The sequence below is a fragment of the Geotrypetes seraphini genome, chromosome 6 (genome assembly GCF_902459505.1).
Source record: "Geotrypetes seraphini chromosome 6, aGeoSer1.1, whole genome shotgun sequence".
NCBI classification, from domain to species: Eukaryota; Metazoa; Chordata; class Amphibia; order Gymnophiona; family Dermophiidae; genus Geotrypetes; species Geotrypetes seraphini.
The window spans coordinates 128,202,356-128,228,451 of NC_047089.1; the positions used below are offsets into that span (position 1 = coordinate 128,202,356).

General features: G+C 44.2%; 1 protein-coding gene across 1 annotated transcript in view; it reads right to left on the reverse strand.

Moving 5' to 3' along the window:
- The window catches only part of TM9SF2 (transmembrane 9 superfamily member 2), a 496,116-nt gene that overhangs the window by 286,571 nt on the left and 183,449 nt on the right, over window positions 1-26,096 (reverse strand). Inside the window, exon 7 of the mRNA XM_033948899.1 lies at window positions 4,491-4,602. Within this exon, the coding sequence (XP_033804790.1) occupies window positions 4,491-4,602 (112 nt within the window). The remainder of the gene's footprint in view (window positions 1-4,490; window positions 4,603-26,096) is intronic.

A 26,096-nucleotide genomic window follows, 5' to 3' on the forward strand; every position in this document is an offset into this window, starting at 1 on the left:
TATTCTGCTTATTTTGTCGATTCCTTTCAGTATTTTGAAGGTCTCGATCATATCCCCTCGCAGTCTCCTTTTCTCAAGGGAGAACAATCCCAGTCTATTAAGTCGATCTTCGTATTCCAGTTTCTCCATACCATTTACTAGTTTCGTTGCTCGTCTCTGCACACTCTCCAGCAGTTTTATATCTTTCTTTAGGTTGGAAGACCAATGTTGGATGCAGTATTCCAAGTGGGGTCTGACCATTGCTCTATAAAGCGGCATTATGACCCTCTATGATCTAATCGTGATTCCATTCTTTATCATGCCCAACATCCTTTTTGCTTTCTTTGCTGCCACCGCACATTGTGCCGACGGTTTCAGGGTCCTATCTATCAGTACACCCAGGTCCTTTTCTTGTTCGCTCTTACCCAGAGTTGCACCTGACATTCTTTACTCGTATTCCTTATTTTTTTTGCCTAAATGCATTACTTTGCATTTCTCCACATTAAACTTCATCTGCCATTTCTCCACCCATTTCTCTAAATGACACAAGTTGCTCTGGAGTTCCTCGCTATCCTTCTGCGATCTGATTGCCCGGCATTGCTTTGTGTCGTCTGCATATTTGATGATCTCACTGGATGTTCCTTCTTCTAGGTCATTGATATAAATATTAAATAAGATCGGCCCAAGTACCAAGCCCTGGGGTACACCACTAGTCACTTTCTCCCAATCAGAGAACTTCACATTTATGCCCACTCTCTGTTTTCTGTTCTCCAGGCATTTGCCTATCCATCTTTGTATATCTCCCTCTATTCCATGGCTTTGTAATTTCCTGAGAAGTCTTACGTGTGGAACTTTGTCGAAAGCTTTCTGGAAGTCTAAGTATATTATGTCCACCAGTTCTCCACTATCAATTTGTTTGTTCACGGTCTCAAAAAATTGAAATAAATTCGTTAAACATGATTTCCCTTTCCTAAAGCCATGTTTGACTGGCTTTCATCAGGTCATGTGTATCCAAGTGCCGGACTATGCTCTCTTTAATCAGTGCTTCAACCATCTTTCCAGGGACAGACGTAAGGCTCACAGGTCTGTAGTTGCCCGGTTCTCCTCTCGATCCTTTTTTGAAAATTGGCGTGACATTTGCTATCTTCCAGTTGTCTGGTATCTGCCCAGTTTTAATTGTTAGGTTGGCAAGTTTTTGCAATAGCTCTCCGATTTCAACCTTCAATTCTTTTAGGACTCTCAGGTGAATTCCATCCGGTCCAGGGGATTTGTCACTTTTAAATTTGTCAATCTGGTAGTATATCTGATCCAGGTCCACTTCTACTGTGGTGAGGCTGTCTTCTATTACTCCTTTAAACACTTCCACTGCTTCTGGTATCGTTGCAGTGTCCTCCTTTGTAGTAAAGACGGACACGAAGAAGGAATTGTCTGCAATCTGTTTGTCTTCCTTGATGTACCCTTTTCTTCCCTGGTCTTCCAGCGGTCCCACTGCCTCTTTAGCGGGGTTTTTTCCTTTTACGTATCTAAAGAAGGGCTTGAAGCTTTTGGCCTCTTGCGCTATTTTCTCCTCATAGTCCTTTTTGGCATCCCTCACTACCTTGTGACATTTCTTCTGATCATATTTATGTTTGTTCCAAGCTTCGGTTGTTTTCGTGAGTTTCCATTTTTTAAAAGAGTCCTCCTTTTTTTTTTATGGCTTCCTTCACCTGTCTGGTAAGCCATGCCGGTTCTCCTTTGCCTTTAGTTCTCCTTTCTTTGGAAATCCGCGGAATGTAGAGATTTTGTGCTTCTGTGATAGTAATTTTCAATTTTGTCCATCTTTTTCTTGAGTTGTTGTTTTACCATGGCTCTCATGCGTTCGTATTTACCCTTTTTAAAGTTTAAGGTCGTGGTTAAGGTTTTGGTACGTTTCCTGTCCCAATGTCAAGTTTAAAGTTGATCATGTTGTGATCGCTCGTCCCCAGCGGGACCATGACTTCTATTTCTTTTGTCGGTCCCGCAAGACCATTTAGGACCAAGTCCAAGGTGGCGTTGCCTCTTGTCGGCTCTCTTACCATTTGTTCCAGGAAGCAATCCCCTATCGCCTCCAGTAACTTGGCCTCCTTGCTGCAGTTGGAGGTTCCCAGGTTCCAGTCTATCCCCGGGAAATTGAAGTCTCCCAGGATTATTACATTGCCTGTCTTGCATTCTTGTTTGAATTCCTCTATCATTTCTGAGTCTGTTTCCTCCATCTGTCCTGGCGGTCGATAGTAAAGGCCAATTTTTGTGTCTGCACAGGAGAGGTGTCATAAGCCTCTGTAATGGACTCAGGGACATCATCCCCCAAATCAGACTGTAAGTCCAAATCATAAGTCTTCTGACGAAGGGGGTGCTGCGAGACCGACGTCGACCTGATGAAGATGACCTCCTTGTACACTTTGTAGAGCGGGAAGGAGAGCGATGCTTGTGCTTCAAAGTAGCTGAGGATAAACGATGCTGAGCGGACTTGATGATTTGGAAGAACACAGATGCCTCAAGGAACTGGATGGAGAACGGGCTCTATGTGAACGGTGTTTATATGTGGAAGATCAACGCTGTACCAGAGATCTAGTATCGGTACCGTAGCACCTGGTAGCCTTATGCTCAGACTGGGTCGGTACCGATGGAGTCAGTGTTGGAGTAAGGAGTTTGAACACGTCACTGACTTTAACAGCACTTCCAGCTTTTCCCAGTACAAGAGCACCGGTACCGTTTGGCATTCTTCCGGTACCATTGGTGCCTTGTCTGGCCTCGGACAGGGTGACCGTGAAGAGGATGCAAACCTCAATGGAGGAGAGACCAGATGTAAGAGCAGTCATCACTTAGTCGGCATCAAGGGACTTGATGCAATGTTGACCTGCAAGACCTGTTGGGAAGCTGATGGCTTTTTAGCTGGCTTACCCAATGGAGCGATGTCCCCTGACGCAGATAGCAAAGTTGATGCTTTCAATGTAGAAGGCTGTGATGTCTTCTCGGTGTCCATATTGGTGCCAAACTTCTCTTGTTGAAGTTTGAGATTCTTAATAGTACGTTTTTGCAGGGTAGAACACCACGCATAGGACTCAACATGGCTTTTAGGACCAAAGCACTATAAGCACCAGCTACATGGATCAGTGATAGAAATTTGCCGTTGGCACTTGCAACACTTCTTAAAACCGGTTGGCAGCCGGGACATCGACATAAAAACTGCCTCAACCAAATTGAATTCAATGGCTGAAGAAAATTAAGAGTTGAGAACAGCAAGGAAAAAATGTCCTTGGCTTTTTTGGGTTGTTGTTTTTTTTTTAACTCAAATTAAATACGCAGATATAACACAAATAAAAAATACGAAAAAGCGGGAAGGCAAAAGCAAAAATTTGAATGATGTTCAAAAAACACAACTTCTTAGCTCCGCGGAAAACTAAGAACTGATGAGCCACGAGCGGCATCTGGTGGGAAGGCACTCACGCTTGCAGTTCGTGAACCTTGAGTTCTTAAAGTGGTGATGCACTTTTAAAGCGGTCCATAACAGGGCTCTGTGAGAATATGCTGTCTGCTTGTCCTGGGATAAATAACTTTTTCTGACACACACCCCCACCCAATTTTCCCCATAAGGAATAATGGGCTGTTCTCACAGTGCTTTGCTGGTGCCTGCCTGAATAGAGAAGACTTTCTACCTCAAATCCTTGTTGGAATTAATCAACAACTGGAGATCTTCGGGCTGCCAGTTGGACAGATACCAACGGAGGACTCTAGCCCCACATAAACTTACAACATGATAGGGGAGACTAAAACACAGCTGGCTCCCTGAAAACCAAGGGAATCACACAGGGACTCCATAACCTGCACTCAAGTCTCTAATAAATCAGAAGGTAAGCTGGCTCCCACAACAGACTACGAGTCTTGAAGAAACCCAACGCAGGCTGGCTCATCAGGTATACCTGGGGATTGCTTTGCAAGGTACAGTCTACCCTTGCAGAGTCTGCATCGTCTCCCAGGAAGCGCAGTTCCCAAAATGGGGTCCCTATGGACACCGAAGCCTCACAAAACTGAAGAAAAATACTCGAAAATAATAAAAAAAAGTGATAGAGCATATCAGAACACACCTTCTCAGTTTGCTTGCAGAAGCAAAAACTGAAGAGGGCACTATACTCCACTGGTGAAGGAAGAGGAGTTGAAAGATGTGATTGACATCCTTCTAGTTCGTGAGCACAGATTGATCACCTAACATACTTTGCTGTGTTTATGTAACAGAAACCCTTTTGCTGAAATGGGAGTGCTTTTACACCACCATTCAGCACAACAGAAAAACAAACCTGAGATACTGAGGAGACTGTTAAATATGGGAAAAGGTCACACATGCTCAGAACCTTATACTTAGTTCTGAGCTTTGGGAGAGCTATTCCATCCATATCACCACTTGTGTGCCTGGTTCAATCATGCTTATTGAAAATTAAATTTGTATGCTGGGGTGAAAGGAGGTTAGGGAAGATGATGTAGAAGATGATACTTACCACAAATGTAACGGAATAAGTAAAGGGAATTTTAATCATTCCTTGATACTTATTGTGCATACCCATTGGGGGTCCAGAACAATCAGGATTTTCAATATTTGTATGCCTATAGCTGTGATAGAGAAAAGAGTGATGAATAAAATAACTGAGTTGATGCAATTCTACAGAATTCAGTCTATCAAAAGAAGCAGATAAACAGTTACAGATTTTGGTGTTTCAAACACAAGACACAATCATAGTCCAGTCCACAGCTAAGTACATAAGATAATGCAATAAAATAATTTAAGAAATTAATCAAGGTCAGTTCCAGGTGCTGAACTGGCTGGCCAATGAAGTGGAAAGCGCTGCTCAAAAGGAGGTAGGCAACTCAGCCCCAAAAAACTACAGGAAAGGTCAGTTTCTTATTTTTCTTTTACCCCACCTCTTATTGCATATCCTCCAATCTTAACACATCTTACAATTTCTTCTCTCAAGGTATCTATTTTCAATCATTCTATAAGCATTATAATTTACTAACTAGAGAACAATAAATCTGAATGAATTGCTTAGGTATACCTCCCAAGTTCCAGCAGTACAGAAACCTGAACAAACAATAGAAATTAGCATTTACTGGTAAAGTTTCAAATTATTGACCCAATGCTCTAACTAATAAATATATATTGTGACAGGGAAGCTCCTGCCATGGTCCAAAGATCAGTCAAACCAGCCCATAGTGAAGTCCTTAAACCTGTAGGCTCCAGAATAAAGCAGGAACCTCCTGCTAACAACCACAATCTGGCCCAGGCCGTGAGAAAGGAAAGTAGGCAGATTGTGTCCCAGTCCCGAATTCAGGCAGGGAGGGCACTGAAAGCAGATAATATCCCCTATCACTCCTTTCCCCGAGTCAGAGAGAAACCTGAAACCCACTTGAGAAGGGGTGGAGTCAGCCCTCGTAGTGTGCAGCTGGAAAAGCCTCAAATAGGAAGTCAGCAGAGGAAGCAGGGAAGCTCATCTGGCTCTGATTGGGAAAGTCAGACAACCCACGGTGATCTGAGCTTCCATAGGTTGCCTATTCCCCAGCAAGGATGTCTTGCCAGGGGCCAGCTCACAAGGGAGGGCAGTGTAAACCCCGGGAGGCTTAAGGACTGGCCCAGCAACCCTTAGGGAGAATGGCTAGGAGTTTATCCTAAGGTAAATGCTACAGGCAGAGAGGGGGATGGAAGGAAAAGCCGGGACTGAATGTGGGGTTGGAAGGCCGATTTATGTAAGGCGGACCAACAGGCGCAGCAAACCCGGCATACCGAACTGTTACAACAGATGGGAGCCCAGATACAGGCCATTAACAACTTGGCGCCGCGGCCTGCAATGCAGGTAGCCGGCAGCGCCGGAGCAGTTGTCAGGCCGGTAGGCACTCCTTTTGGGGAGCCAATAATACTTCATAAGTTGACAGCAGAGGATGACATAAAAGACTATCTTGTGGGGTTTGAGAGGGTGGCCGTTGCTTCACATTGGCCGGTAGACCAGTGGTCTGTAAGACTGATACCCTGCCTTAGAGGAAGAGCCTTAGAGGCTTATCAGACTTTGAGTGCAGAGCAAGCTGCCGATTACCCGACATTAAAGCAAACCCTGCTGGACTACTTGGATCGCATGAGCGATACCAGGTCCAGTTTAGGGCGGTAAAGATGAATCCGGGGGAGCGTCCCAAAGCTTTGGTACAGAGACTAAAGCGGTTATGTGAGCGCTGGATGGCACCATACGCCCATAACATGCAGGCGGTTATGAGCAAGCTGGTGCGGGTGCAATTCCTAGAGGCAGTCCTTAAAGAACTGGCTACTGAGGCAGAATATTACGGCTTTAGGCCAAGCAATTGGGGTAGCTGAAGCTTACTTAGAAGCTCAACAACAGGGGCATGCCGCTCATGAGTGGGGGGGCCCAAAACTTCAAGCTTCCGGAGGTCGGGGGGAACATACCGAGGTCCTGGCAGTGTCCCCCCTGATAGCCGGTGTTTCTCCTGTGGGAAGCCTGGCTACCGGAGCCGTCAATGCCAGGCCAAGATGAACTTAATGAACAGGATGGGGTACTCAGAATCAGGCCCTAAAGAGGAATGCATGGTCCATCTAAGGTTAGAGGGGATCCCGGTGGTAGCCTTATTGGATTCTGGGGCCAACCAGTCCATCCTATCCCAGAAGGTGTGGGGGAGGATCCTAAAAGCTAGGGGTCAGGAAATATATAGGCCCCAGGGACGATCCCAGATTCAGTGCATGCACGGGACTTCCTTGTCGTATGAAATGAAGAAAGTCTGGGTGGACTATCAAGGGAGAGAGTATGCCCTAAAGATGGCGCTGATGCCCAGACCGCCATATGAGGTGATCCTGGGATGGGAATGGCCCTATTTTTGGGAATGCTTTGGCACTCGAGGGGTGAGGCTTCCTGTAGGGCAGGAAGAGGAATTATCCCAGATCTTCCCTCTAGAGGATGATATCTTAGGGGAACCGTCCCAGAAGAGGGCCAAAAGTAGAGCGGAGAGGCAGGCTGACAAAAAAACCTGCTCTCAAGGCAAGCAGGATGAAAGTCAGCTGCCTTGGAAACCCTGGGTGCCCTCTGAGGTAGCCCAACGATTTCCTAACTTAGGTCATGAGCAAAGGAGAGATCCAACGTTCAGTGCTGCTATAGAGCAATGGGAGGACGTAGGGAAAGGATCCCGCCAGTTTCAAGTACTGGAAGGACTCCTATATCATGTGGGGGTGGAATCCCAGGGTCTAGCCTGCGCAAAGACGCCTAGTAGTGCCGGCAGTTTTTAGGAGGCAGATATTTTGGTCCATCCATAGGGACCTAGGAAAATAGCACTTGGCCCAAGACCCAACCATAAAAGGGATCCAGGCCAAATTCTATTGGCCTGGCCTGGTGCGAGAGGTGAGGGGATGGTGCAAGGAATGTCCCGAGTGAAGGGCCGAAGGTATCCTGGGGCGGACCCGAAAGAGACTGCGCCAGATAACAGTACAAAAGAGGTCCACCGGGCAGTGGTCACCCCGGACGAGAGGAAGCCCGTTTTAAAGGTTATGCGGATATCCTCTAAAGCCCGACTGCCCGTCCGAGCCACAGCGCGCTCTATAGGATTGGACCTAAGTAGCATACAAGAGATAGGAGTGCCCAAGGGGGGCAGGAGATTAGTGGACACGGGATTGGTGGTGGCCTTACCAGAAGAATGTTATGGGCGCATTGTGCCGAGATCCGGTTTAGCACTCCAGCACGGCCTACACGTAGGGGTGGGAGTAATTGAGCCCGATTACCGGGGGGCTCTCAAAATTTTGAAAATAAATCTAGGGGAGAAAGAATACAAAATAAAAGAGGGAGAATGCATTGCTCAACTAATATGTGAGCGAGCAGAGGTCCCAGAAATACATGAGGAAGAGATAAGTCTTGACACAACCCGAGGGGAGCAGGGATGGGGCTCCTCCGATTCAAAAGAAGGGTCAGTAGGGAAGCTGTTACCCCAAAAGGTTTTGTCACGTTTGGGGGAAGGACCCTCAGGGGGATTACTCAGGGAAAGGACTAATAGTGGTTTGAGTAGGGGGGTATGTGACAGGGAAGCTCCTACTAACAACCACAATCTGGCCCAGCCCGTGAGAAAGGAAAGTAGGCAGATTGTGTCCCAGTCCCGAATTCAGGCAGGGAAGGCACTGAGAGCAGATAATATCCCCTATCACGCCTTTCCCCGAGTCAGGGAGAAACCTGAAACCCACTTGAGAAGGGGTGGAGTCAGCCTTCATAGTGTGCAAGTGGAAAAGCCTCAAATAGGAAGTCAGCAGAGGAAGCAGGGAGGCTCACCTGGCTCTGATTGTGAGAGTCAGACAACCCACGGTGATCTGAGCTTCCAGAGGCTGCCTATTCCCCAGCAAGGACGTCTTGCCAAGGGCCAGCTCACAAGGGAGGGCAGTGTAAACCCCGGGAGGCTTGAGGACTGGCCCAGCAACCCTCAGGGAGAATGGCTGGGAGTTTATCCTAAGGTAAATGCTACAGGCAGAGAGGGGGATGGGAGGAAAAGCCGGGAGTGAATGTGGGGTTGGAAAGCCCGGGCTCCCTATAGTGTGAGTGGGAAATGTATAGTGACCCTGGGGATAGTGTGCATGAGGAGGACATGGAACTGGAAGGTTACAGGGTGTGAGGGTTGTGTCCTTTCCTGTAAAGAAAGTTATGCATTTTGTTTAAACCCAAGCCAGAGCACCGCTGTAAGCCGGGCTGAGGCAGCACTGCATAATTAAGTGAGAGTGCTCTGTAAATAACGTTGTGGGTCAAACTCCCTGGGAGCATGAGATAAGAGAAGATAAGGGGGCATATCGGGAGGGCCTGGAGACCTTAAACTAAGGGAGGCTTGCCCCGCACAGCCTGCCAGGCAGGGCTGTGAATGTTCTCTGGGGAGGACAGTGTGTTACAGTGACAAGAGGAAAAGTTACTTTTGTTTATGCTCTGACTGTGAAGAGATGTGAGATGTGAAGGAGCTGACACTAGAGAACCTAAATGGGCAGCTGCGGGATCGCCGGACTTGATGGACCTCGGTCTGATCCAGTGAAAGGCATTTCTTATGTTCTGTGAAGAAAGGTACTGGGACTAGGAGAGGCTGATAAACCCAGAAGGAAATGGGACTTTGAATGCCCAGAGTTACCGTGGAATTTTGGGATTTTTGATTATTTTGTAAATAAGGACTTTCCAGTTCCTAAGTTAAGCCCAATGCGACTCTCCTGGACTGAACTGTATGAGATTGCAGGAACTGTATAAGAGAGTCCTACAAGCCCAGTTTGAATGTTTCTTTTTGTGTTTACTTTTGGAGCATTAATAAACCTGGTGCAGTTTTCCAGAAATCCAGCATCCGGGTTTTCCTTCATTTGACCACATAAAAGGCGCTACAAAATTCTTACTTGTGGTCCGAGCCGGGCTTTCCCACATACTCAGAGACTGACTCGGCCACAATATATATATATATATAAAAATGGAAAACAGTTTACCCAGAGAATCCATATATTAAGCTCCACCTTTGCTTTTATTTGAATTTAAAAAAAATAAAATACATTTTTTCTGTTCTAGACTAATATGAACATGTTTCATATTAAGCTATAAGCCATGCTGACATGTTTATTATTTTTTTGAAACATTTTTAATCTCATTTAAAAATATTTTATTTCAATTTTAATATAATTTAACATGTTATTTTTGCTTATTTTGTGGAAATTTCTTTTTATTAAACATATATTTATTTTTAATGTTTTATAATTAAACTAAACCTTAAGTTTATATACCGCATCTTCTCTATAAGGATACAGCTCGACACGTTTTACAAGAGTTTAAGAAAGGAAAATATAATAAGAATTAGTGGTTATATAGAGAGCAGCCAAATTTACATTTTTGTAAATAGCCACATTTTCAGATGTTTTCTAAATAATTGGAAAGAGCCCAAATTACGCAGCTGGACAGGAAAGTTATTCCAAAGCTCAGTAATTTTAAAGTAGAGAGATTTACCTAATTTTCCAATATAGATAACACCTTTTAACGAGGGAAAAGATAACTTAAGCTTTTGGATAGATCTGGCAATATCAGGTCTCACAGAGTTCCAGGATAGAGGAATTAAAGGGGGAAAGGTGCCATGCAATATATTAAATGTTAGGCAGCCACATTTAAAGTAAACCCTAGAGATTACTGGGAGCCAGTGAAGTTTTAACAAAAGTGTGGAAACATGATCATATTTGCTTTTTGCAAAGATCAATCTAGCTGCAATATTCTGGATCTGTTGAAGTCTTCGAAGACTTTTCTCGTATGTAATCATGTTTTATATATCTGTCTAAGCCAGTGGTCTTCATTGCAAGGCATGCAAGCTAATAGCAGCCCACAGAGTCTTTGCAAATATCATCCCCCTCCCTCCAACATCGGGATCCAGGACTTCACTCTTTTTTTCCAGCACTGCACTCTTTGGGCCATAGGAAGCCTGAGTAAAGTAAGCATGCTGCTTTCAGCAGCCCCTGAAGCTTTCCCTTTGCTATAGCTTCCTGTCCCTCATAGAAACAAATATTTTTCAGAGAAGGGAAAATGGTAAAACTAGAGAACATGAATGGAGATTGCAAGATGGTAACATCAGGAGAGGGAGGTTGATGCCTTGAATGCCCTCCCGAGGGAGATGGTGGAGAAGAAAATGGTGACGGAACTTCTTTGCCTTTCTGTTTTTATTTAACTGCAAGACTGTTAGTCCTGAAATGCACATTGAAAGCACAAGTGTATGTATAGCTTTCTGGATGAATAAGGACTTATTTGAAGATTGCCCAGGAAGCCCCAAACCACTGCAATAAAGCTGTTCCAAGCCACTTTCTCCTTCCTAATTAACTTCTTGGGAAATTCCTTGCACTTCAGGATCTTCTTTATCTGTGGTTCGACGAAGACACCAGCTTTGACCTTTGCCTCAGGCAGATTAGGGAAGATGTATTATTTATTTATTTGGATTTTTATCCCGTCCTCCCAGTAGCTCAGAACAGTCTACAAGCAACATTCACAGTGGAATATATTTGGACAATACAAAGACTATACAGTAGTTTAAATGCATTTGGACAATACAGAGACTATATAGTAGTTTAAATACAAGTTTCAAGTTTCAAGCTTCAAGCTTAATAATAATTTGATTAATCGCTTAATCTAGATTCTAAGCGATGTACATAATAATAAAATTACAAAATAAGGGGAATAATACAAGTACTATACAGTTATTTAAGTACAGGTTAAGAATGGACTGTACAGCAATTTAAGTAGAATATGTTTCGAATGGGGAAGAGAGGTTAGAGGGAAGGGGAGTGAGGCGTAGACTGTGGTTGAATTTTAGATGAAGAGGAGGGTCTTTACCGGTCTCCGAAAGGTACTTGAAGGATGCTAACTCCTTATCTAGATCTCTGACAAATTGTTGAAGAGGAGAGTCTTTACCACTCTCCGGAAGGTACTTGAAGGATGCCAACTCCTTATCTAGATCTCAGACAAAATTGTTTCATTAGGACCAATTTGATGCAGTGATGGCACCAACACCTTCCGGGAGTCCATAAGTGGTTCCCATTTGATGTTGTTTCTCACCACAGAGAACTCAGTCCGCTGAGGCCAGTCCCACCATTGGTAGTGCACCTTTGTGTCCCTGCTGTCTCAAAGGCAGAGATAGCAGGGAAACTTGGTAAAACTGCCTTGGAGACCCATTAGGAATGACACCATTTTGAAATCTCTGATAACATCCCAGCTGTACTCATATTTCAAGGTGCCTAGTAAGGTCTTGATGCTGTTGAAATCTTCACTGAGGTGCAAGGAGTAAGCCAGTGGAAGAGACGGATACTTATTACCGTTATAGAGCAGCACGGCTTTGATGCTCCTAGATGAGCTGTCAATGAAAAGACAGCACTTTTCAGGTTACAGGAGATTCAAATTGCTTCAAATAGACTGGTCACATCGTGGCAGAAGCAGAGCTCATTTTGATGGGTGAAGGTGGAAAAAACTCTTTGGCACTTCCTCTGATCTGTGACTTACACACTTTCATCAAACAAGTTCCACTGCTTGAGCCTACATCAAAAGCTCAAAATTGGACTTGGTGAGACCAAGATCTCTGATTGTTGAAGTCTTTTTGGCTTGGATAGTACGGGTTTCTCTCATCAGCTGTACTACTGATATTGTAAAATGGATCTACACAACTCTCACTCTCTGACTTGCTGCTCTCTCTCTCACTGGCCCTTATCTGCCATCTATTTCTATGTTTCTATGAGTATGGGGAGCTCAGAGCAATGTGGCAACAGGGCAATAGATGAAGCAATATCCAAATATGTGATTGCAGATGGTCTGTGCCAGTTCAATATTTTGAAGGGTCCACTATATTGGCCTTTAAGAAAATAAATTTTGTAATACTGCTTGGACGAAATGGCCATCCCATCTGGAATCAGATTACTACGATAATTAAACAATGAAAATCATATGTAGAAGAATTCCGTCTGAAGATTTATAGATTGACTGGGGGAGGAAGGTGGTCACTAGCCGTCATGAGCACACCCAAGTTTAATAGATGCTTTATGGGAGGGGGTTGGAGTGGGAGGGGGGTTTACATTGGGTCCTTGGATGTGGGGGGAACTTTTGCCTTATTATATGTTTACAGGGAAAATAGAATATTTAATAGCATGATTTAAGCACTTAAAATGGCTTTAAAAATATTTTCTTTGAATGTTAATGGGCTCAACCATCCAATTAAAAGGAAAAAAACCCTTAACTTCCTAAAACAACAGGGAGCGGATATATATTTTATACAGGAAACTCACCTTCTGCCATTGAATTGAAAATATTGGAAGGGGAGGTGGGATAAGCATTGTTTTTCCACTGCTGCTGTAGGAAAGAAGGCTGGGGTGGCTATCCTGGTAAATAGAAAATTCTCAGCTGCATTTAGAGTACTATCAGCAGATCCCATGGAAAGATGGATTCAGGTGCACATGAGCTCAGGGAAAGATATCCTGATGTTTTTTAATACTTATGCCTCTAATTCAAACCAGGCTGAATTTTTTAAAACTCTTCAACAGTTGATTCTGCTACTGGCTTCCATGAATCTAATGGGTTACAGGATCCGAGGCAACATGGCTTTACAAAAGGTAAATCGTGCCAAACAAACCTGATTGAATTTTTTGATTGGGTGACCAGAGAGCTGGATCGAGGACATATGCTAGATGTAATTTACTTAGATTTCAGCAAAGCCTTTGATACAGTTCCTCATAGGAGGCTGTTAAACAAACTTGAAGGGCTGAGGTTAGGACAAAAAGTGGTGAACTGGGTTAGAAACTGGCTGTCGGACAGATGCCAGAGGATGGTGGTTAATGGAAGTCACTTGGAGGAAGGAAAGGTGAGTAGTGGAGTCCCTCAGGGTTCGGTGCTGGGGCCGATCCTGTTCAATATGTTTGTGAGTGACATTGCTGAAGGGTTAGAAGGAAAAGTGTGCTTTTTTGCAGATAATATCAAGATTTGTAACAGATTAGACACCGAAGAGGGAATGGAAAATATGAAAAAGGATCAGCTAAAGTTAGAGAAATGGTCTAATGCCTGGTAACTAAAATTCAATGCAAAGAAATGCAGAGTAATGCATTTGGGGATTAATAATCAGAAGGAACCGTATATGCTGGGAGGAGAGAAGCTGATATGCACGGATAGGGAGAAGGACCTTGGGGTGATAGTGTCCGAAGATCTAAAGGCGAAAAAACAGTGTGACAAGTCAGTGGCTGCTGCCAGAAGGATGTTGGGCTGTATAAAGAGAGGCGTAGACAGTAGAAAGAAGGTGTTGATGCCCCTGTACAGGTCATTGGTAAGGCCCCACTTGGAGTATTGTGTTCAGTTTTGGAGACCGTATCTGGCGAAGGACGTAAGAAGACTTGAAGCAGTCCAGAGGAGGGCGACGAAAATGATAGGAGCTTGCGCCAGAAGACGTATGAGGAGAGACTGTAAGCCCTGAATACGTATACCCTAGAGGAAAGGAGAGACAGGGGAGATACGATTCAGACGTTCAAGTACTTGAAGGGTATTAAGGCAGAACAAAATCTTTTCCAGAGAAAGGAAAATGGTAAAACCAGAGGACATAATTTGAGATTGAGGGGTGGTAGATTCAAAGGTAATGTTAGGAAATTCTACTTTACGGAGAGGGTGGTGGATGCCTGGAATGCGCTCCCGAGAGAGGTGGTGGAGAGTAAAACTGTGACTGAGTTCAAAGAAGTGTGGGATGAACACAGAGGATTTAGAATCAGAAAATAATATTAAATATTGAACTAAGGCCAGTACTAGGCAGATATGCACGGTCTGTGTCTGTATATGGCCATTGGGTGGAGGATGGGCTGGGGAGGGCTTCAATGGCTGGGAGGGTGTAGATGGGCTGGAGTAGGTTTTAACAGAGATTTTGGCAGTTGGAACCCAAGCACAGTACTGGGTAGAGCTTTGGATTCTTGGAAATAGCTAAGAAGAAAAAATTAAAAAAATTTAAATTGAATCAAGTTGGGCAGACTGGATGGACCATTTGGGTCTTTATCTGCCGTCATCTACTATGTTACTATGTAGTAGCTGGAGACTTCAATGCTGTTATGGATCTGTTGTTGGACAAACAACACAATAAGTTATTAAAATCAATGGGATTAGATAATTTAGGGCAGTCCTATGGTTTGAAAGATATATGGTGGATCCTTCATTTTAATGCTCGGGAATTATCTTTCTGCTCCCATGTACATAAATCATTTTCAAGAATAGATTATATTTTTGTTTCAGATCAACTAACTCAGCAGATTATAAAAGCCAGCATAGACGCAATCTTTTTATCAGATCATGCTGGAGTTTGGATTGAATTCAAACTTGCTGAACAAGATTGGAATAGACCTGTTTGGAGATTTAATAATACATTGCTTGCAGATTCAAACTTTCTGGAGAAATTTCAATTAAAAATGAATGAATACTTTCAACTGAATACCACAGGGGAAATCTCTTTAGAAACATTGAGGCTCATCCATTATGTGCGCCAGGGAGGACACTAAAGCACCATTCCCTAATTTATCCCTTCCCCATTTCCACAACATAATTAGGTGCCGAAGAAATGGGTTATCAATCTCCATAACCCAATTGTGAAGCGTACCCAAACCCCAAAGCCTATGCTTCAGCAGTCCCGGATCCCCACTAGCTTGTTCCAATTGCACTCCAGGTTTAAATTCCCCTATTGCCCAATCTAATAACAATCGGAGTTCAGTTGAATAGAAATACTAAAATAAATTTGAAACCTCTCTACCGCCCACTTCCCTAGCTACCCACATCAATTTTTGGGAAATTCGAAGAGGTTTCTGTTGCCAAACAACTCAGCAATCAAACCCTTCAACTCAGCTGGGGGCACTGAAACAGGTAAAGTTTGAAAAAGAAACAATAGGCGATGAAGCACATTCATCTTAACCAAGGCTATCCGTCCCCACCATGATAACCATAAACCCCCCCATCGTTGTTTATCCCTGCAAATGCTCCGGAAAATGGGAAGATAATTCACCACATAGAGCCTAGTCAAATCGGCAGGAATGTGAATGCCCAAATATCTAACCCCCTGTGAGGCCTAGCGGAAAGGAAAGGTCCCCTGTATCCTAGCTATGTTCAAGTCACTCAAGGTCAAGTTCATAATTTCTGTTTTATCCAGGTTTATCTTAAACCCAGATATGCTACCATATTCCTCAAAAATCTACAATAAGATTGGAATGGACACCTCTGGCTCACCCACATATAATAGAATATCATCTGCAAATAACGCAACTCTATGGTCCACTCCCCTCATCAAGATCCCAGACAACAAAAGATGATTACGAATACAAATAGCCAATGGTTCCACTGATAGAGCAAATAAAAGTGGCAATAAGGGGCACCCCTGACACGTCCCTCTCGCAATGGGGAAGAACTCCGTATAGAACTGGTTAATCCGAAGGCAAGCCCTAGGTGATTCGTAAAAAGCCTGCACCCAACGACTGAATGCCCCCTCTAATCCCATGCGCCCCATGACCTTCCAGAGAAAACCCCAGAGAACCCTATCGAAGGCCTTCTTGCCGTCAATCGCCATCAAAACAGCCCCATCTGGTCTTTTATGTGCTTCCCACAAGAGATGCAAGGTGCGTCGAATGTTATCGCTCACTTGGCGTCTTTGGATGAACCCAGACTGATCCCAATGGATCAAAGTTGGGAGTACCCATCCCAGCTGAAGTGCCAACATCTTAGCATCCAAATTCAAGAGGGATATTGGTCGATAAGATCCACATTGCTGGGGTCTCTCCCCAGTTTCAATAGTACTGTCACCCCAGCCTCTCCCATTGATCTTGGAAAAACACCACCCTGTGGCACCCCATTAGCAACCCGCACTAAGAGAGGCCCCAAGAGATCTGAAAACTGTATATAAAACCAACTATTATAACCATCCAAGCTGGGGGATTTTCCATTTTTTTAATACCTTAATCACTCAAAGAACTTCATGCAAGTTAATGGGCTCATGCAATGTCTTGCTAGTTCCAGAATAGGAATAGCAGCCATGAATCGGTCGTATTCTATCGGATCCACCAGATCCCGTGCCCCATATAACTGTTTATAATAAGTCAAAAGTGCCTGTCGTATGCCCGGATCCGATACGTGTATCTCCCCCCAATCATCCCTGACTAGAGCAATAGTTGCCTTCAACTGCTTAATCTGTATATATCTAGCCAATTGTGAACTAGCTTTATTACTGTGTTCATAAATCTGTATTTTAAAACACTCTCTAATACGTTCTGTCTCCTCTACCTGATATTGATAGATTTCATCTCTCACTCTTTGCAATTGAGCCAATATCAAGGAGTCCGGGTTAAATTTATGAGAGCGCTCCAGTCTGATCAATTGTTCTTGTAACCTGAGATAATTTTGAGTTCTCTGCTGCTGTATCTAGCTCCCCATTGAATAAGAACCCCTCCTAACCACCACCTTTAAGGCATCCCCCAAAGTCACATCAGAGACCTCCCCCATTGTCATTTACATCCAAATAATCCCAAATACTCTTTTCCACGGCAACCACCACCTGAGGAGAGCTCAGCAACGTTTCATTAAGTTTCAAGTTTAAGTTTCAAATTTATTTAAAATTTACTATACCGCCTACTCGAGACTTCTAGGCGGTGTACAAAAATGGCATAACAATATACCAATAAAAGTATAATTTAATCTAAAACAGACCAAAGGAAAAAACGATTCAAGGACAAAAACCGAACAGGAACAAAAGGGAAGAGGGGATAGGAACTCCAATTAATAGAAAGAAAAGAAAACACTTAAAAGGGAAAAAAACAGAAGGATGGGGAAGTAATTCTAAAAAATTTTCTAAAAACTAAGTCGTCCTTAAAAGGACAGTTTAGGTTACAAAGGCATCGCGGAATAAGAATGTCTTTAGCATTTCCTTAAATTTGATCAGTGATGTATTTTCCTGCAAGTAGTTGGGGATACTGTTCCAAAGAAAAGGAGCACTTACAGAAATGATTGTGTTCCTCATTGTACTAATATGTTTCAATGAGGGAACAGTGAGAAGATTATGTGTGGTGCATTGTAGGGTCCTTGATTGATTATAAGGGATAAGTAAGTTGTTAATAAATTCTGGCTATTTGCTTTCATTTTAAAGATTAATAGTAGAATTTTATAAGTGATCAAATGCTCTAAAGGTAACCAATGAGCTTTGGACAAAAGAGGTGTAACATGATCATTTCTTTTCGTTGAATAAAATTTTTATTGCAGTATTTTGAACCATTTGAAGCCTGTTTATTTATTTTTTTGTGATGCCTTTAAGAAGGGCATTGCAGTAATCTAAACATGAGATGACCAGTGAATGGATTAGAATATTCAAAGACGCGGGCTAGAGTTTTAATCATAAGTAGTCGAAGAAAGCAATGTTGGACCACTGTGCTGATATGTTGGTGATAAGTAAGTTTGCAGTCGAAGGTGACTCCTAATAATTTTAAGGAAGGTACAGCTTTGATAGAGAGATTTTTGAGTTTAAGAGGGGTTAAAAGTGAGAGACCATCTTTGAAAGGAAAAATCATTAATTTTGATTTATTTATATTCAAGGACAGCATGTGCGCATTGAGCCAAGAATTAATCTTTTCAAGTTTTTCGTTAATGATGATAATTTCATTCGGGTTATTTAGTTCTATTGGATGTACTAATTGGACATCGTCTGCATAGGTAAATGTTGTGAAACCAATAGATTGGCATACAGTTAGTAGAGGAGCTAAGAAGATATTAAAAAGCAAAGGGGATAGAACTGAACCTTGAGGTACACCGTAATCTGTTGTGAAAGAGTCTGAAGAGGTTGAGTTAAATACAACCTTAGAAATCCGATCTGTGAAAAAAGAAAACCAGTCAAGGACTTGGTCTGTAATGCTAACATCTTGTAATCGTGATAGGAGAATTTTATGGTCAATGGTGTCAAAAGCCAATGAGAGATCTAATGAGATAAGTAACACAGACTGATGATGGTCTAAGTGATAATTTTAGTAGTTAGCCCAATAAGAGAGAGTTCAGTTGAGTGGTGTTGGAGGAATCCAGTCTGATTTGGGTGGAGAACATTAGTTTGTTTGATGAAGTCTGAAATAATGCCTACTCCCTGGAGCAAAAAATCCCCAACAAGACACCCATGATCAGAAATGTGCAAAGGCTCTATTTCAGCTCTTACCAACCCTTCCCATTGATTCCTATGGATCCATATGCCATCCAATATAGTGTATACCTGTTGAGAATGCCTGCGCGAATGTCTTCCCACCCAGTGCAGGGCGAGTCTCCTCAGTTCAGATAGCTAGCAGAGAAGCCAACCAGGGGAGGTGGGTAGGTTGTGAGAATAGCTGCCTGCTGTCCCTGAATAACAACTGTTATGGTAAGTAACTGTGCTTTATCCCAAGACAAGCAGGCAGCCTATTCTCACATATGGGTGACCTCCAAGCTAACCAGAATGGGATGGTGGGAGCATTGGCAACTTAGGAGAATAAATTTTGTAATACTCTCTGGCCAAAATGGCCATCCCGTCTGGAGAAAACAGACAATTTCTTGGTGGCTGCCTCGATAGATTCATCGAAAAGGTCATTGCCTGCACAAGAAATATTAGCCACGCGATCCTGAAGATTAGGGTCCATGTCAATGGTACGAAGCCAGGCTAGGCGACGCATCGCTACAGAGCAAGCAGTGGCCCTGGCGGACAACTCGAAGGCATCATAAGAAGATTGGAGAAGATGTAATCTGAGTTGTCTATTAAACAGACTATAAAATTATTGAAAACATTTATTAAGGTGACATGAGATGCTAATGTGTGGCATGTGAGTGTGTATTCCCAAGGCCACTACCAGTGCTGGACAGACAATGAACAGGGCTGAAAGGAAACAAAAATGTAAGTCAGCGAGACACTCCATCCAGGAAGAACTGATAACATGATGCCAGGCTAATGCACTGAGGTCCTGCTTTACTCGTGTGAAGAATGGAAATTTCAAGAAGAAGAAAGTTCTAGACACTATGCCTGTCCAGGGCCCCCCAGAGAAGAATGGAGGCGTGGACTAGGAGAGGGAGTTAGATAGGCATTTGGATTATCCAATAGGGTTGTACATAATAGCCAGGGGAAGGTCTTACTAGAAAGAGATACTTTCTGTATAAAACCCCCATGCTCTGGCAGTCTCTTTAGAGAAACTGAGCCATGCTTACAGATGCTGGTACTGTTCGTGTGAGGTTTTTTCTCTCCATTGTATATGTCCAAACTGATTTATTTCTGATTTGACAAATGCTGCAATACTAGAATAAAAAGTTATTTGCTTTGGAATATACAATGTAATCTTGTTGGTTATTTTTTTATTTTTGGTTTTTCTATTGTCACATTGGGCCTGAGGTAAAGTAGCAGCCTTTCACTTCAGAAAGAACCCTGACTCTGTGTAAGCAAAGTAGTAGCTCCCTGCTGCTGAGTTGAAATAGAAGGGAGAACCAAGGTTGTCTGGGCCACCGAGAAGCTATCAGAATCATGGTGGCATATTCTTGTTTGAGTTCGACGAGTGTCTTGAGAATTAGAGGGAATGTAGGAAAAGCATACAGAAATTGGTTCGTCCATTCCAGGATAAAAGCATCTGCCTCCAGGCGGTGAAGAGAGTAGATCCTGGAGCAAAAGTGAGGCAGCTTGTTGTTGTGGGGAGACGCAAAGAGATCAATTTGAGGGGTTCCCCACTGAGAAAAAATGTGATGTAGAGGCGATGAATTGAGTGTCCATTCATGAGGTTGTAGAAGATGGCTCAATTTGTCCGTAGAAAATTTTTCTCTCCTTGAATGTAGACTGCTTTCAAAAAGACATTGTGATTTCTTGAAATTCGAAGTGCTTCTGTGTATCTAAATAGCTGAGAAATTTAGGAAGAAGATCAATGAGGAACCTGAAATAAGTGACAAAATGAAAATTATAATTGAGGATTTTGGAGGACTTCATAGCATTTTGGTAAAGGCGACGTCCAAACTTGTCCATAGTTTTCCCCTCCCTTCCAGGAGAACGGTAGCATAGACTCTGGAAGGATGTGATCTTTTCAAGGAGGACATCACAAGCAGGGATTGATTAGACGACTCCGACCTCGAGTCTCATCAAACCTTCCTCGTTTGTGGCGGCTCTTGCCTCGAGTACACCTGCTCTATCTTCCTCTGGATCCTCAGGTCAGATAGCTCAGCAGAAAGTTCCAGCAGAAAGTCCTCAAGCTTGCTAAGACTTCCAAGTCGAAGCACATTTCCACTGCTTCTTTGGAACCTCCAGCCGTAGCAGGTGGTCCGGTTTCAGACGCAGATCCATCCTTGCCGGCTTCCTTCCAGACCATATTAGAGCAGCAATTTGTTCAGTTCCTAACCAAAATGGGACCGAAGCTAGCTATTCTAATCCAGCCTGGGCATTCTGCACACTCCCAAGAGGTCGAGCCTCTTCCTATGCATCGGGCTGAGTCTTCACACTCTATGCAGGGAGCAGAGTCTTTGCGAGTGTCTGGTCTGGCTTCTATGCACTCTAAGCAAGGAGTAGATTCTTTGCAAGTGCCTCGACAGGAATCCTCACACTCCATACAAGGAGCAGAATCTTTGGAAGTGCCTCGAGATTCCTCACGCCAGGTGTTGGAAGTGTGTCACTGCCTAGCGTTGGAAAATCGCTCGGCCAGAGACTAGGTGGTGACAATCAACAACGAGAGTGGTGCCTCGAAGCAGGTCTCGAGGATCGAGGAGACTTCACCCCGGAGATGGAAGCAGATGTTGCCACCATGGAATGGATAGGGCTAGAAGTTGTAGATCGAAGCTCAGGAGGCTTGGTGGAGGAATCTCGAAGCACTTCCAAAGATTCTTCTCCTTGTATGGAGTGTGAGGATTCCTGTCGAGGCACTTGCAAAGAATCTACTCCTTGCTTAGAGTGCATAGAAGCCAGACCAGACACTCGCAAAGACTCTGCTCCCTGCATAGAGTGTGAAGACTCAGCCCGAGGCATAGGAAGAGGCTCGACCTCGTGGGAGTGTGCAGAATGCCCAGGCTGGATTAGAGTAGCTAGCTTCAGTCCCATTTTGGTTAGGAACTGAACAAATTGCTGCTCTAACATGGTCTGGAAGGAAGCCGGCAAGGATGGATCTGCGTCTGAAACCGGACCACCTGCTATGACTGGAGGTTCCAAAGAAGCAGTGGAAATGTGCTTCGACTTGGAAGTCTTAGCAAGCTTGAGGACCACTGCTGGAACTTTCTGCTGAGCTATCTGACCTGAGGATCCAGAGGAAGATAGAGCAGATGTACTCGAGGCAAGAGCCACCACAAACGAGGAAGGTTTGATGAGACTCGAGGTCGGAGTCGTGGAGGCAGGAGGATCCTCGGTAGAAGGTGGAACCGAGGCCGCTTTCGAAGGCGAGGGAGTGACTGAAGAGTCCATGCCGAAAAGCTTCTCTACTAAAATCTGACGACGTTTACAGGCACAAGGTTGAAGAGTAGCACAGTGCTCGCACGGCTTCGGTTGATGGCCCAGCCCAAGGCAGTTGTGGCACCGACGGTGTGGGTCCGTGAGAGAAATCGCTCGCTGGCACTGGTTACACTTCTTGAAGCCCATTGCTGGCCGGGACATAGGAGGAAAAATAGCCGTAGCGAAGTTGAAGCTCCCGGGCTGCGGCCGAGCGGCTTGCCCCACCAGTCGAACGGAAGAAAATAAATTTTTTTTTTTTAAACTAGAAATAAAAGAAGACAGCAATTCGTGAAGAAAATAACACAAACCGCGGTGAGAGAAGGCACAAAGTAGCAAAGTTAAACGCAGAGAGTCAAAGACGTACTTCTCGGTTCCGCAGAAAACTGAGAACTGAGGAGACTCGCCCTGCACTGGGCGGGAAGGCACTAGCACATGCACGGTGCAGCTGACTTGAAACTTCTAAGTTTCTACAAGCAAAATCTGCTTGCGAGGCTGTCCGCATCCGGGCTCCATGGATGACGTCATCCATATGTGAGAATAGGCTGCCTGCTTGTCCTGGAATAAACATTTACTATCAAAATGGGGCTCCCCTGCAATGTTCCCCTCAAAGGCAAATATCTCCCCACCTTATCCCTGTACACCTGAGCGACTTGCAATCCCAGCCCCTTTCTTATCAAGATGGCCAGTCCACTGGATCTTTTAGTGGACCCTTCCCCTTGATGTGTCCATACATTTCAAATTGTGGCTTTTGTAGCAAAGCCGCATCCCTTGATCTTAAATGCATCTCTTGCAACAAACAAATATCCACCTCATGCGTTTTAACTCACGAAACACCATACTCCATTTCCCCAGACTATTTAGCTCATTAACATTCCAAGAACCCAAAAGCACCTCTGCTTCCTCTGTAGGATCCCCCCCGCCCCAATCTCTGCTGTCCCCGAAAACTGATCCATCCCACATTCCCCCGCCCCCTCCCCCCTCCAAGCACCTGATCCAGATGTGCTCGGACCAACCAGTATAGGAAAAATGAAGTAAAATCGAAGAGGCTTATCGTTCCTCAGCCTCCTTCCCAATGTACACCCAATACCCCAAGACCCTCAAAAAGAACATGTCCTGGATACCAATGTGTCCAAATCAGTATCACACAACCATCTTTATCAACCCAAAAACCCATACCAATGCCTCCCTCCTCCCCCCAAAAAACCAAACCTACGAACCCAACAGATGACAGAACTCAAAGAAGTTATACATCAGCAAAGTCACTGCAACACAAGTTATTGCCAACCCCAACCCATCACTCATGCCTCCCACCCAATCCTCCTCCTAATACTCCACCCCACATTCACTCTTCTCCTTCTCACATGACCAACGCACTCACCACCACACAACCACTCCAAATTCCCCTAAATTGCAAAAAAAAGTAATATCCTAAAAAGAACAAAGGAGTAAAACAATAGAAGTTCTGATAACAAGAATCCAGTTCGAGCTGCCCCAATGGGCTATACTGTATCTAAACTGGAGACAGGGTGCTACTGTCCGGCCTTCCCACCTCCTGCTGCCAGAGAACGCCGCAAATTCTGGACAGGCACCCCACCACAACCCAGATCTTTCATCACCAGCCATGCTTCTGCCACCATATCCATCTTACGATTCTTCCCGTTGATAGTCATCAAAATCCCAAAAGGGAAAAGCCACCGGTATCGGTAGCCCTCAGAGCGCAGTACTTGAGTAGCCTCCTTAAACGCTCTCCTCTTTTAAAGCGTAACGGATGCCAAATCTTGATAAACTCAGACTGAGATTTCTTGCCAAAGAAAAGTCGAGTTATGTCTCGCCGCCAGAATAATAGTAATAATATAACAGTTTATATACCGCAGGACCGTGAAGTTCTATGCGGTTTACATTAATTAGAAGATGTTACAGTTTGAATGGATTTAGCAATGTTCTGCCGGTTAACATTGATAGAAAGATGCTACAAGTTGAGTGGAATTAGCAAAGTTAGAAACTAGTGATTAACAACTCTAGGGATCAGTTATTGTGGGATGATCTGTTCCTAAGTACTTTAGGAACAGATATGCTTTTAGGCGTTTCCTAAATTCCCCATAAGTAGTAGACGTAAGCAATTGTTCTAGATCTTTACCCCATAATGCTGCCTGGTGTGAGAGGCGATGTCTGTTCTTTAAGAAGGTAGTCACCAAAGCAGGCTATGATGTCTTGGTTGCCCACCACTCATGCTGGTCCCAAGCTCCTATGAGCCCGATGTAAAAATATGAACGAAGGTTCCACCCCAGCACGGCACCCAGCAGCTGGCTACAGAACTCCTGCACCACCTGCCTGGCATCTTTGAAGTGTTCAGTTTCAGGAATAACCTTAAAGCGTAGATTATTTCTACGTGATCGATTCTCCAAATCCCCAACTTGATGCTGTTAATTCTTCCAGTTGGGCCTCTGTTGAATCTGCCACCTTGTTAGTCTCCATTACTGTAATCGCCACGTGTTCAATCTTATCTTTGGAGGCCGCCACTCGACCCCCCAATTCACCAACCTTCGCCCGGAGCTCTGCAATCGCCGCTTTTACATCCGACCACACCCCCACCATTTCAGCTTTTAAGTCCCGAAACCATTGTTCCATTTGTCCCGCTACAATCAGCTCACCCTCTGTAGAAGATGCTGTGGATGGGCCTGCCACAACCGCCAAAGAATGCTGCACCATTTCCCCCCCCTTCTCCCCCTGGTGAGCTGCTCAGGTGCAATCTCATTTTTACACTCACGGTAGTGTTAAATTGGAACTTTTCAAGTTTCTTCTTGCTCGCCATGCACTCCACAATTAAGCTATCCCTCTTGAGCGTCCCGATCAGCCTCGGAAGAAATTTTATCTACATTCAATGTTCCAGCCCCTACGAAGCTCAAAAAATTAAGCTGCCATACTTCCAGTTGACATCACTTCCCTCTTCAGTAAGTTTCTTTTCCAAAGCGCCGCAAATGTAAGGGAGAGGGAGGAAGGGTGATAGATTTGGCCGTAGAGAAGGAGGGGGCTGTGCATGATTGGTGATCGCGCGCCTTCCCTCCCCTAACTTCGGGGACAAGGCCATTCACCGCTCCACGGGGCGGTGGATGGCCATGTCCCCGTGCCCGCAGTGAGCACTTTTCTCCCCGTTTCGGCGGGTTATCCACGGCTAGCTGCGGGTAACTGCCACCATGCCATTCGCTAGTGCAGAGAGATGCATTTGGGGGGTATAAATCCAAGGGAACCATATATGCTGGGAGTTGAGAGGCTAATAAGCACAGATGGAAAGAGTGACCTTGCAGTGATTGTGTCTGAGGATCTAAAGGCATCTAAATAGTGTGATAAGGTGATGGCTGTAGGCAGGATGCTAGGTTATATAGAAAGAGAAATAACCAGCAGAAGAAAGGAGGTGTTGATGCCCCTATATAGATCATTGGTGAGGCCACACTTGAGTATTGTGTTCAGTTTTACATTCAACATAGTAACATGATGACAGATAAAGGCCAAATGGCCCATCCAGTCTGCCCATCCACAGTAACCATTATCTCTTCCTCAATCAAAAAGATCCCACATGCCTATCCCAGGCTTTCTTGAAATCAAACCCAGTCTCTGTCTTCACCACCTCTACCAGGAGACTGTTCCACGCATCTACCACCCTTTCTGTATAAAAGTATTTCCTTAGATTACTCCTGCGCCTATCACCTCTTAACTTCATCATATGCCATCTCAATCAAGAGCTTCCTTTCAAATGAAAGACTGGACTCATGCACATTTACATCACTAAGGTATTTAAATGTCTCTATCGTATCTTCTCTCTCCCACCTTTCCTCCAAAGTATACAGATTAAGATCTTTAAGTCCGTCCCCATACGCTTTATGATGAAGACGACGCACCATTTTAGTAGACTTCCTCTGGACCAACTCCATCCTTTTTAATATCTTTTTGAAGGTGCAGCCTCCAGAACTGTACACAATATTCTAAATGAAGTCTCACCAGATTTATACAGAGGCATCAAAACCTCTTTTTTCCTACTGGCCATACCTCTCTCTATGCAACCTAGCATCCTTCTAGCTTTCACCGTCACCTTTTCAACCTGTTTGGCCACCTTAAGATCATCACATACAATCACACCCAAG